At 51.4% G+C, this 13,172-nt stretch overlaps 1 protein-coding gene across 1 annotated transcript in view; it reads right to left on the bottom strand.

Annotated features, from left to right (window-relative positions):
* The window catches only part of RINL (Ras and Rab interactor like), a 29,035-nt gene that overhangs the window by 4,318 nt on the left and 11,545 nt on the right, over positions 1-13,172 (bottom strand). Inside the window, exons 6-10 of the mRNA XM_015425014.1 lie at positions 12,521-12,928; positions 7,651-8,298; positions 2,715-3,029; positions 2,173-2,304; positions 1,594-1,722 (exon numbers count right to left, since the gene is read on the bottom strand). Coding sequence (XP_015280500.1) covers positions 1,594-1,722; positions 2,173-2,304; positions 2,715-3,029; positions 7,651-8,298; positions 12,521-12,928 — 1,632 coding nt within the window. The remainder of the gene's footprint in view (positions 1-1,593; positions 1,723-2,172; positions 2,305-2,714; positions 3,030-7,650; positions 8,299-12,520; positions 12,929-13,172) is intronic.

The following is a 13,172-nucleotide window of genomic DNA, read 5'->3' on the forward strand; positions in this document are numbered from 1 at the left end:
GAGAATGTAGTTGTGGGTGTCCTGCTTTGTGCAGGCAGGGGGCTGGACTACAATGTAGCCCACTAGAAGACCCTTTGAGGTCCCTCCCAGCTCTTTGTTTCTCTGTTTTTATTCTCATTTGCATCTGATGAAGTGAGTTTTCGCTCAGAAAAGACTATACCCTGGGGAAACTGCCTGGTTGTCCTGGTGCTACCAGATTCGAGTTTTGTTCCACCTGTCTTGTTTCCCTCCAGCCCTTCTGTCTTTGGAAGCTCTAGAACAGGGGTGTCAGACTCATTTGTTAAGAGGGCCAGATCTGAGACAAACGTCACTTAGTCAGGGCGGGCCACGTGGGCCATAAAACATAATGCCAGGTCCGGGAGATATAAACTTTATAAAGGGCCCAGGCAAACCCCAATTAACGATATTGTTTTTACTCAAAATACAAGCATGTTGAAAACATGAGCACTCTTAACACAAGGCTCTTTTTGTAGAAAAAGCCCAGCAGGAACTCATTAGCACCCCTGATGACACAGCTCATTAGCATATTAGGCCACACCCCCATGTTACCAGAAGTGTAGTCATCCAGCCACACCCACCTTTTGCTTCTTATTCTGTTTACCCTGTTTGTTGTCAAAACCCAAGGCTTTTTTTGTAGCAGGAACTCCTTTGCATGTTAGGCCACACACCCCTAATGTAGCCAATCCTAATGAGTTTCTGCTGTTGGATGTGGCCTATTATGCTAATGAGTTCCTGCTGGGCGTGGCCAACTCGGGAGCCAGCCGGAACTCCGTTCCTGTGTGTTCCTGCCCAAAAATAGCCCTGCTCTTACAGTATCATTATACTGCAAATATTATTACTCTGCAGATCTTCCCTGATTCTTTGTAAAGCACTTTCTGAGCATGAGAGCTTTTGTGCTACTCCGTAGGTAAGACTGTATTTGGATTCTACACCGCTTTTCATTTTCGCATTGTGCGTATTCTAAAGAGTTGTATTTTTGTACGCCACAGAACGTTTCCCAAGGAAGATCCAATTTTGAAACATTGTTTACCATAATATACAGAAAGCATTTTCTTTGCAAGTCTTGTTGACTGCCTGATTTGTGGGTCAGACTCTCACGACTGTTTACTTAACATTTGTTCTTTGATCGGGTCGTGATTGTCCATAAAATGTAATGCCAGGTACACGAGAGATAAACTTTAAAAAGGGCCCAGGCAAACCCAGGTAATGATATTATTATTACTCAAAATACAAGCATGTTGAAAACATGAACACTCTTACAAGTATGTCCTTAAGTTATCTCCGTGATGCCCACCCTCCCACTGCCACCGCCCGTTACTCATTAGCACTGGGACACTATACAGGGACATATTGCACAGCCTCTGTCATCTAGCAATGAAGATAATGACCAGTTGCTTGCGGGGCGCATAGGAGCCCTTGACGGGGCCGGTTTTGGCCCGTGGGCCACATGTTTGACACCCCTGCTCTAGAAGTGAATGCCTCAAAAGCTCTTTATGTTATCAGGACATTTGAAACACAGCCAACGAACACAGATAACCTCAGGAAAGTGGAAATAAATGGGGGGGGGAGTTCCAAGCCGAACAGCTGTGCTACCTTCTCCCTGCAGCTGGCTAGGATCCATCAGCTCCATCACGTACTCCACATCCAGCTGGACCGAGACGATGTCGCAATTCAGCAAGACGTAAGTCAAGACCGGGAGGAAGTCATCGGCGCCGAAAGGCTCTTCTCAAAATAAGAAGTGAGGGAACATTATCACTGGGTGGTCCAAGCGGTACCAGGCAGAGGTTTTCTTTCTTTTTTTTAACATTGTTTTTCCATTAACATATAATAACACAAATGTACAAACTCCAAATTAATATATTTTAACAACAAATAATTCTCCTATGCCTAGTATACATTCCTAGTCTTATACAATTTAACTATCGCTTTAATCTCTAACCTTATTCTATTATGACTAGCTTAATTTTGCTTGCGGGGCGCATAGGAGCCCTTGACGGGGCCGGTTTTGGCCCGTGGGCCACATGTTTGACACCCCTGCTCTAGAAGTGAGTACCTCAAAAGCTCTTTATGTTATCAGGACATTTGAAACACAGCCAACGGACACAGATAACCTCAGGAGAGTGGAAATAAATTGGGGGGGGGGAGAAGTTCCAAGCCGAAAAGCTGAGCTACCTTCTCCCTGCAGCTGGCCAGGATCCATCAGCTCCATCACGTACTCCACATCCAGCTGGACCGAGACGATGTCGCAATTCAGCAAGACGTAAGTCAAGACCGGGAGGAAGTCATCGGCGCCGAAAGGCTCTTCTCAAAATAAGAAGTGAGGGAACGTTATCACTGGACTTTTTTCCAGAAACTCCAGGCAGAGGTTTTCAAGGACCCTCAGAGAGAAAGCTCTCTCCTGAGAATGTAAGAAGAAGAGCCCAGCTGGATCAGACCAGGGGTCCCTCTAGTCCAGCATCCCCTACTAGGTTTTTATATGTCTTTGTAATAAACACTCTTTTGTACACTGGCTTACGTTTTTTAGACTTTTGGCCCTCAGTTCGTTTTCTAAACTTCCCTCGGAGATTTGTGCTTTGTTGGTTTAGATTCCCCCCACCCCTCTTTTTTGGGGTGTCTGAACATCTGCAAAGCCAGAAGTCCTTGAAAACACGTTGGGTCTCCACCCCGTGGCCGCTTATGGGCTCGCTAATCCCACTCCCGCCGGCCCTATGTACCTGTCCGGCCGGCCGCCTGGTTCATGGCTTCATAGATCAGCTTGCACGCCTTCAGCATCTGCGTCTCCTTCTTCTTGGGCGAGTAAGCCTGGTGCATGAGGCCCAGCTTGGTCCGGATGCGCTCCAGGCCGGCCCCGTCCGGCACGCCGGCCGTCACTCCCAGCTCGGCCAGGGTCTGCTGGCTCATGGTGGCCTGGTGTCCACGCAGCCTGGCCAAGCTCCCGTCACGGGTGCGGAAGTCCAGCAGCTGGGCGTAGATGGAATCCCGGAGGGGCTTAAGGATGCATTTGTACAGGGCGGCTTCGACCACAGAACCTGGGCAGGGAAACAAACGAGAAGCCTGAAGACGAAGGCATCCCTTTTATTCACCTCCCTGACATCCTCGCCTCCATTTTATTCTCACAACAGCCCTGGGAGGGAGATTAGGCTGAGAGTCTGTGCCTGCCCAGGAATAGGTGGGTCTAGTAACAAATATATATACACTGCAATACACACACACACACACACACACACACACACTACAGCTTTGAGAATGACAGGAGTACTCCATCCATGAATGTTAGCTGCATAATGTGTCTTTTGTAGGACCGGCAAAAAGCATCCATACAAGAAGGCTGTCCCCCTTTCTGGAAGACTTCATGCAAGGAGGAGCAGGCTTATAATTCTAGAAACTCCCGTTGGGGCTTGACTTTTAAAACACGGATGCAAAATTGTCTGGTAGTTAGCAATCTGTATGTATTGGATGTTATTGCTTACTGAATGTAATGAATATTTATACCTGACTAGGATGAAATAATGATACACTATGACGGAGTGAGCTCCCGTCTCTAGTTCCAGCTCCTGCCAACCTAGCAGTTCGAAAGCAAGAAATTGCAAGTAGATAAATAGGTACCACTTCTTTATGCACTTTACTAAATGATGACCATAAATAGAACACATTAGTTTGCTAAAAGGTTTTTGCAGTGTATATGTATTTGTTACTAGACCCACCTGGAGGCTGGCGTCCCTACTCAGTGGGGTACAGGGCCATAGAGTCCACCCTCCAAAACATCCATTTCCTCTGGAATTACAACTGATTCCCTAACGGCAGCGGTTCCCTAATGGCAGCCAGTTTGGTGTAGTGCTTAAGTGCCTGGACTCTAATCTGGGAGAACCGAGTTTGATTCCCCACTCCACTGCTTGCAGCTGCTGGGTGACCTTGATGCAAAATTGTCTGGTAGTTAGCAATCTGTATGTATTGAATGTTATTGCTTCCTGAATGTAATGAATATTTATACCTGACTAGGATGAAATAATGATACACTAAATGCAGTTTGGTGCAGTGGTTAGGTGCGCGGACTCTAATCTGGGAGAACCGGGTTTGATTCCCGACTCCTCCACTTGCACCTGCTGATGTGACCTTGGGTCAGTCACAAGCTCTGGCACAGCTGTCCTTGAAAAAGAGCAGTTTGTGTCAGAGTTCTCTCAGCCCCACCCACCTCACAGGGTGTCTGTTGTGGGGAGGGGAAGGGAAAGGAGTTTGTCAGCCGCTCTGAGACTCCAAGTGAAGGGCGGGGTATAAATCCAATCTCCTCTTCTTCTTCTTCTTCTACTAAATGATGATCATAAATAGAACACATTAGTTTGCTATAAGGTTTCTGCAGTGTATATTTATTTGATACTAGACTCTCCTAACACTGCGGCTCGGGTTGCTTCAGCAAGAATAGGTGGGGCCTAGAGATGTCCCATGACACATGAAGCTGCCTTATACTAAATCTGACCCTGGGTCCATCTTAGGGTTGCCAAGTCCCCCCAGGGGATGGGGACTCCCCTGCTCAATGGGGCCGTTACCCGCCGTCCCACATTGGGCCGTCGGGGGGAACCCCACCCCCAAAGTGCAGGGCTCGCTGTACATGCCTGGCCTGATGATGTGACATCATCGTGTCGGGCACGTTTGTGGCGGGGCACTCTATGATTCAAGGGGAAACTCTATGGTTTCCTCTTGAATTATAGTAGCCCCGCCCCCAATGTGCCCAATGCAATGACGTCACTTCTGGGTGATGTCATCGCGGTGCGTGCGCGCCGAAGGACTCCCGGAGAGAGCCGGGACTCCTCCGCTCCAGGACAAGGTAAGACTTGGCAACCCTAGTCCGTCAAGAAGAAGAAGAAGAGGTGGGTTTACCACTGAGCCACTGTAAGGCGAACGAGCAAGGCTGGACTCACTCCGTGCTTCAAGAATTCCCCTCTTTCAGAATTCTGCATGGACATCTTCCCCATTCAGCTCCCGGTGCAAATTATGCCAGTGAAGCTAGGGAAGCCAGCCTCCGGGTGGGACCTGGGGATTCCCCGGAATTACAGCTCACCTCCAGATTACAGAGATCTGTTCCCCTGGAGAAAACGGCAGTTTTGGAGGGTGCGCTATATGGCATTGTACCCCACACTGAGGTCTCTGTCCTCCCCAGGCCCCCATCCCCAAATCTCCAGCAGTTTCCGAATCTGGATCTGGCCATTCTACCCCACTACCACTAGTGGTCACAGGGGGAGGAACAGACTGGCAACCTTAAATCAAAATCGAATGAGTGTCTCCATCGTTTTGCATAGCTTTTTCTGCTTTTTTTGCTAGCCTCAGGCAAAGAGCTCAGTAGGTGCCCTGACCTGGGTAGGCTAGGCCAGGCCAGCCAGATCTCGTCAGATCTCGGAAGCTAAACAGGGTCGACTCTGGCAAGTCCTTGGAGGGGAGACCTCCTTGGAATACCAGCAGTCGGGAGGCGGGGGCAGGCTTTATTCAGCCACCTCTCTGAATACCCTCCAGGGCCCCAGTAGGGGTCAGACACCAGGCGTCATTCCCCACAGAAACGCACAGGAGCAGAGCTCTGGCAGTAAAAAGCCCAGGGGGCGGGCACATGCAAGAAGCCCCGCCCCCTGCTCCCAGCAGCCCTCAGTCAGAGCAAGAAGCAGCCAGGTAAGCTGCAGAGCCCCCCCGGCCCCCGGGTCCAAAACAGTCCAGTGGCACCTTTAAGACCAAGTTTTATTCAGGTACAAGCTCTCCCTCCTCTGCGAGGGCAGATCTGCACGTTCCCCCCGCCCCCATAGCTAGCAATCCAAAACAGTCCAGTGGCACCTTTAAGACCAAGTTTTATTCAGGTACAAGCTCTCCCTCCTCTGCGAGGACAGATCTGCACGTGTGTCCCCCCCCCCCATAGCTAGCAATCCAAAACAGCCCAGTGGAGCCTGAGCGGTGGTTGTTGCCTTCTGACACACTTCCGGTGATGTCAGGGGGTGTGGCATATGCAAATAAGTTATGCTAATGAGTTATGCTAATGAGCTCCTGCACCTCTTTTTCTACGAAATGACCCCTCACCAGAGGTCACCATGACTTCCAGGTACACACGCACGCGCGCACACACACACACAAATACCAAAAAGTACCCCCTTCCAAAAAAAGAAAGAAGTGCTCAGGAGGCCACTAGGGCCTTTCTTTCCACCAGCGGGAATTCAGCCACCTCACTGGCATCTATGACTGCGTAAACATGCTGCGCAAATGCATAATTTTAAATACTCTCTTGACCGGGGGTCCCCAACCCTTGTGAGCCTGTGGGCACATTTGGAACTCGGACACGGCGTGGTGCCCGCAACCACAAAACGGCTGCCTCGGGAGGCGGAGCCAGCCACGACATGGCTGCCGCAGTTTATCTTCAGTCACATCGTGAAGATTGTCGTGCCTTGGTGGCAACTGCTGCCAAATCAAGGTTGTTTTGGGTTTTTTGTTTTTTTGTTTAAATCTGCATAGCCAATCAAATCTCCAGCGGCCAATCAGAAGCCTTGTTGGGCAAAAGCCTCACCTGGCCCCACCCACTTTCTAAGAACACTCAGTGGGCACCGTGTTGGGGACCCCTGCTCTTGACCGCACCTTGAGGACCAGAAACCTACTTCTCCCACCCTTAACTTGACCAGAAAGTCAGGAATCCAGACGCAGTTCCTGAAGGACACAGGCTACAGAAGAAACCCACGCAGCATGCATCCTATTCAACAAAACCAGCACGGAGAAGCCAACCCCCCTCTTTGGGGGTTTAAAGGAAGCATCCTCGGTTCCCATCAACATGTCCCTCACCCTCCCTCCCCGCCCCTTCCTGCAACGGCTTCCTCTGCAAATGCCACCGCCGCAGCCTGTGTCAAAGCCCCAGCCACAGAGAAGCGACTGATTTTTCTAAGTGCACTGGCTTTCGCCTAGAAGCCAACGGATGCAGCACCCAAGGCCCAGAGTGGAGACCGCAGAAAGTATTTTCGGCAGCTCACGGCCTTGGCAGGAGATATTTATAAGCCTGCTTGCTGGGAAGGGGAGAAGACGGCCGGGCGCTTTCCCCTTCTGGGGCGGTGGGTATGTTGTGTGCGCACGTGTGCAAAGGTAGAGCTTTCATTTGCCTGGAATCCCACGAAGCACAGGGAGGAAAGGTCTATCAATGGTAGCTAAATTGAACCTTCAGCTTCAGTGGCAGTCTACCCCTGAATACCAAAAACAGCAGCAATGCACAGAGTGTGGTGGTCTGGTGGTTTTTTGGTCCAGTTGCCAGCTAGGCCAAGAATCCGCAGTATATCCCGTCTTCTGCACACAGAAATGGCTTCCAGGAAAACTGCCATTCCTTCTGAACAAGGAAATCCCACTTAACCATCAAGCTTAAACCACGGCCACACATCCTGGAAAATCTATAGCAACTAATAAAGCTTAATACCCTTTGACAGACCTATAACTCCATGAATTTGTTCTAATCCCCTTTCTAACGTCATCTCAACCAGTGACCATCTTGTGGCGGTGAGTTCCACAAGCTGACGTACAGAACAAAGACGTGTTTCCTTTGGTCCCGGATCACCGTAACGATGCAAAGGGGGGTGAGATCTAAGCCACATTCCCCACCCTCAAAACCCTGACCCCCCCGCCCTCGCCATCCCCGCTCCGTACCTAGGTCCATCTCCTCCGCTTCACTGTGCTCACAGATGGTACGCAGCTCCGAGCTCTCGCACAGGTAGCCCTTGAGGTTGCTGATCATCTGCCGGATCTCCTGCAGCATGTCGGTGCTGGTGGGGTGCCGCATCCCGGATCCCCGCAGGACGTGCCCCACAAAGCTTTGCACCAGGCCTCCAAGGTAGGACATCGGCTCCTGGGCCAATTCCTGCACCCGGTTGGAGATCCGGCGCTCAGTAGAGAGGAGCCCACCAAGTGTGCTGCCCACAGCCGAGAGGCGGTGAAGCACTTTGTACGTCAAAGCGGCGGAGGAGCGGCGCTTCTTGTGCGTGGCGGTAAGCGGGAGGCTGTCCCCCTCGTCCTCCATGCTGCTGAGAGAGAGGGAATCCAGTTCAGGGATGGGGGGCAAGACCAGGGGCTCGTGCAGGGGCGACGATTCAGAGCCAGACTCCATGGGGGGGCAGCAGGGGGGTGCCGTCGCCGAAGCGGCTTCGATCCAGGAAACGCGGTGCGGGGACTTGACCTCTTTCTGCAGGAGGTCCGGGGACGCAGGCAGCTCTTCTGAGACGTTTGCAGAGTCGGCCATGGCCAAGCTGCGCAGGAAGGGCTTCCATCGCACAGAGCCCGAGGGGGCCACCGAGCCACCTGTGGGTTGGCACAGCAAGGAAAAAGACTGTGAGGCAAAACATCCTCATTTTACCAAGGGTTAACACGAATAAATGTCGGTCTGTTTCAGCTTGCAGGTCTTTCTAATTCGTCTTTCTCATAGATACTATCTCTGTCTCTCGGATATCAGAATGTAGTAATTGGCCAAGTGAAAAACCTGCGCTCAGTTCAGTAACTAGATGGGAGGGTGGAACTTGGAGCAAGTTGCATCGTCTCCAGTGAACGAGCACCCTGATTGGATTCCAGAGACCGCCTGATGCCAGAGAGCAAGAAACTATCATTGGGCCTTAGACAAGGGTGATGCGACGCTAAGTTTTGATCCCATGGGACAGGCACATCAGCTTCTAGCCTGGACTCTGCCATTTTGAACAGTGCACCAGTTAATGCCAGGTACTAAAATGTCAGGAAGAAAAAGTTAGTTTTTGCTGTGTTCCTTGCTAATTAACTCTGTTGTGTTGCCTAGTAGGTTTTTAAATGTTATTTGCTCAATAAACCTATGCGTATTTTTCTAAAGGTTCTGGTCTTCTTGTGTGCATTTAACCTCAAGGACCCACGAGTTTGAGCACTGCTTACTAGACTGGGAGGCAATGGCTCAGAGGGACCCAAGCTTGGGTTTCCTGACAAAGACAGACTGGATGAAGACAGCAACTGGGACCTTCAGACAGGTCTTCAAACCCGGCCCTTGAAGCAACTGCTTGGGACGGGGCAACGAGGAAGACCCTGACAGACCCTGACAGAGAGTCAGTTTGGTGTAGTGGTGAAGTGTGTGGACTCTAATCTTGGAGAACCGGGTTTGATTCCCCACTTCTCCACTTGCAGCTGCTGGATGACCTTGGGCAAGCCCTAGTTCTGATAAGAGCTGTTCTTGAAAAAAAGAGCAGTTTCTGTCAAGAGCTCTCTCAGCCCCACCCACCTCACAGGGTGTCTGTTGTGGGGAGGGGAAGGGGAAGGAGTTTGTAAGCCGCTCTGAGACACCTTTGGGTAGTGGAGGGCGGGGTATAAATCCAATCTCTTGTTTTTCTTCTTCTTCTCATGCACAACCACCAGTGGCAGGGGAGGTGGTTGGCATCTCCTTCTGGGCCTGCACCTCGACCAGTCAGGTCCAAGCCCAGCCCTGGAGGCATAATTGCAGGGGTTTGGCCCTGATCCAGCTCTCAGCAGCACGGGCTGAGGGCGGGAGTGGTGTGCCAGGCCTGCGGTGACAATGACCTTCAACTAGCTGTGCTTGGTCCTTTCCCCTTACATTACACACACTAACACTTTCAACATCTACTCGTCAGATCAAGGAAGCTAATCAGGGTCAGCCCTGGATAGTATTTGGATGGGAGACCACCAAAGAAGCAGGGGTCATTTCCTGCAGGACCGCACAGGAGCGGAGCTTCGGCAGTAAAGAGCCCAGGGGGCGGGCACATGCAACAAGCCCCACCCCCTGCTCCAAGCAGCCCTCAGTTGGGCCATGAGGAGCAAGAAGCAGCCGGGTAAGTTGCACACACACCCCCTGCCACCTGCCTTTCCCGGCACCTGGCTGGTGTGGGGTGGCGGCGATGGGGCTTGATTGGGGCTTTTCCTCCTTCTTTCCTTTCCTTTCTTTCCCTCCCTCCTTCCTTCCCTCCTTCCTTCATTCCTGCACAGATCTGTGCGTCCCCTCCCAATAGCTAGCAATCTGAAACAGTCCAGTGGAGCCTGAACGGTGGGTGTTGCCTTCTGACACACTTCCGGTGATGTCAGGGGGTGTGGCATATGCAAACGAGTTACGCGAATGAGCTATGCGAATGAGCTCCTGCACCTCTTTTTCTACAAAATGACCCCTCCAGGTTTACCCCAACCTGGATGGCCCAGGCTAAGTCGATCTCGTCAGATCTCGGAAGCTAAGCAGGGTCAGCTCCGGTTAGTACTTGGATGGGAGACCACCCGGGAAAGTCTAGGATCTCTATGCAGAGGCAGGCAATGGCAAATCACCTCTGTTTATCTCTCTCCTCACCTAGATGCCCAGGCTAGCTCTGTCTCATCAGAACTCAGACGCTCAGCAGAGTCGGCCCTGGTTAGTACTTGGACGGGAGCAGGGGTCATTCCCTGCCGGAGCGCACAGGAGCGGAGCTTCGGCAGTAAGGAGCCCAGGGGGCGGGAACATGCAACAAGCCCTGCCCCCTGCTCCCAGCAACCCTCAGTTGGGCCATGAGGAACAAGAACCAGCCAGGTAAGTTGCAGAGCCGCCCCCCCCAGTCCGCCTTCAGGTACAAGCTCTCCCTCCTCTGTGAGGGCAGATCTGCGCATTCCCCCCCCCCAATAGCTAGCAATCCAAAACAGCCCAGTGGAGCCTGAGCGGTGGGTGTTGCCTTCTGACACACTTCCGGTGATGTCAGGGGGTGTGGCATATGCAAATGAGTCGTGCTAATAAGTTATGCTAATGAGCTCCTGCATCTCTTTTCCTACAAAATGACCCCTGGACGGGAGACCTCCAAAGGAGTCCAGGGTCACTATGCAGAAGCAGGCAATGGCAAACTACGTCTTTTGCCCGGACCTGGATAGCCCAAGCTAGTCGATTTTGTCAGATCTCAGAAGTTAAGCAGGGTTTGACTTGGTTAGTACTTGGACGGGAGACCTCCAAGGGAGTCCAGGGTTGTCCGATCTCGGAAGCTAAGCAGGGTCAGCCCTTGGATAGGAGAACACCAAGGTCACTGCACAGAGGCAGGCAATGGCAAACCACCTCCGACTGTCTCTCGCCTTGGAAACCCTACGGGGTCGCTATAAGTCAGCTGCGACAGCACTTTCTGCCACCAGCTTGACAAACTGCCCGTCTTACATATCCCGGCGACTGCTTCAGGAGGCAAGGGACGGAAGACCAGGCTCCACAATCCATTCTTTAACAGTCCCCAGACCCAACCCACTTTCCCCACCACAGCCACACAGCAACTGCAGGGGATGTCGGTTTTAAAGGCGGCAGGAGCCCAATTTGGTTCAGGACTGCAGCGTGGTGGGAGGAGGGGCTCCTGCCTTCCCCCTGCTCCACTTCCCCCCAAGTTGAAACAGCCTGTAATGATTTCATGTTTTGGTGTGTGTGTTTCTTTAAATGTTTAGTTTGTCTGCAGTAATGTAAGGAGAGTGATGGAGGGTGATGTGACTGGCTGATGACTGAGAGTGTGGGAAGGAGGGGTGTCTATGAGGTGATTCTGTGTGTGAAGTTTGGAGAGAGAGCACAGTCTGTGTGACTATGGGAGTCTGAGTCTATTCTGTGTGAGTAAGACAAAGAGTTTAGCCTGTGTGGCTATATATATGAGAGAGAGAGAGAGATTGGACTGAGTGTCTAAGCCTGTCAGAGTGGAGTTTTGGAGTTTGAGAAACTGTTTGTGACGCCAAGCTTTGCCAGTTATATTTACAAGTTCCTTTCTTCAGCAACAGTTCAAAATAACCAGAAACCTATTTTGTTCTTTATTAAATAAATCATTTTTTGTTTAAACTTATCCCAGCAATCAGAATAGTCCTTCCTCAAGGCCACATAGTCCTCTGAAGTGCCCAGACCCTGGGTCATTCTACCACAATAGAGGGATTTGGAATATTTTATTCCTGGCGGCAGCAGAAATTGACCAAGTTCATGTACACAGAGTGTGTTTTAAAGGTAAAACCGTCTCCCCAATAAGCGAGGACGCCACACAGTCCCTATGGGGAGTTCACTATGCAGATGGTTTCAGTGGCACCTGCCACCACAGTATGTATTTTGGTCTCGCTCACCCCTCTTTCCCAGTGTATCTTTTAATGCCCTCCCCACACAGGGGCTTCCTCTGTGCATGCGTCTCTGTCTCCCATGGCAGCCATGTTGTGTTTGGCTCTGCCTCTTGCGGAAGCCATTTTATATAGCTGCGCTCACCACCCTGTGCCAGAATCCCAAAGGTTGCCCATATGTTCAAAACCCCTGAGCAATGCTCCTTCTAAGCTGTGGAGTCTTGTGAGCAAAAATTCTGCTTTGTGAGCTACCAGTATTAAAGTTGTGAGTGATCCATTTGGCCCCTGCATAAATTAGTTTGCTCTGGAGCCCTCCTTCCTGAGCTAAGAAAAAATGTGTGAGCTGGAGGTTTAAAAACTGTGAGCTAGCTCACACTAACTCAGCTTAGAGGGAACACTGCCCCTGAGCTTCATTCCTAATGGTCACAGGATCTTTGGGCCACTAGCAAAGGACACAGTAGTGCCTTTCTGCAGCGTTTACCTTTCTCTGTCGCCTTTTCCTCCTCCGGGGACCCCGGACGCTCCAAACACTCTGGATCTTCCTGTCTGCAAGGCACTGCTGCGGAGCCAGTGTCAACTGGTGGATCTTCCTGTTTGCAAGGTACCGCTGCGGAGCCAGAGTCGACCGGGCTGCCCCGTCCATCCCGGAGTCGCAGGGTCCCTCTCCTGCTGTTGGTGCGGCAAAGGTCCGGGGCCGAATTCAGCCAGCAAGCATCACCATGCACGGAGAGGAAGAGCGGGTTGATGATGCACAAGGCCCCCTCCTCAGGGATCACCTGGACGGGGCCATCTGGCTGCCCGGATCTGTGGGGCTCTCCGTTGGACCCCTGGGAGCCTTCTTCAGCCGATGCCAAGCCAGGGCCAAGTTTAAGGGGCATTGTCCAGAATTCTAGCAATGAAGCAAAGAAGGAATCGAGAGGGAAAGAAAGCATTATAAAAAATTATTTTTTTTTGCAGAGAACAGGTTTCCTCTGCCCTTTTCTGCACTCTCCATGTTAACCGCGGTGCCCTCCGAGCAAATCTGCACTAAAATCAAATTCAACCTTCTTTTTAATCCAGGTTCCTCCCCCACCCACCCTTCTGCACTAAAATCAAGTTCAAACTTCTTTTTATTCCGGGTTCCCCCCCCCCCC

Source organism: Gekko japonicus, unplaced genomic scaffold (assembly GCF_001447785.1).
Source record: "Gekko japonicus isolate JY-2015 unplaced genomic scaffold, Gekko_japonicus_V1.1 scaffold2296, whole genome shotgun sequence".
NCBI lineage: Eukaryota > Metazoa > Chordata > Lepidosauria > Squamata > Gekkonidae > Gekko > Gekko japonicus.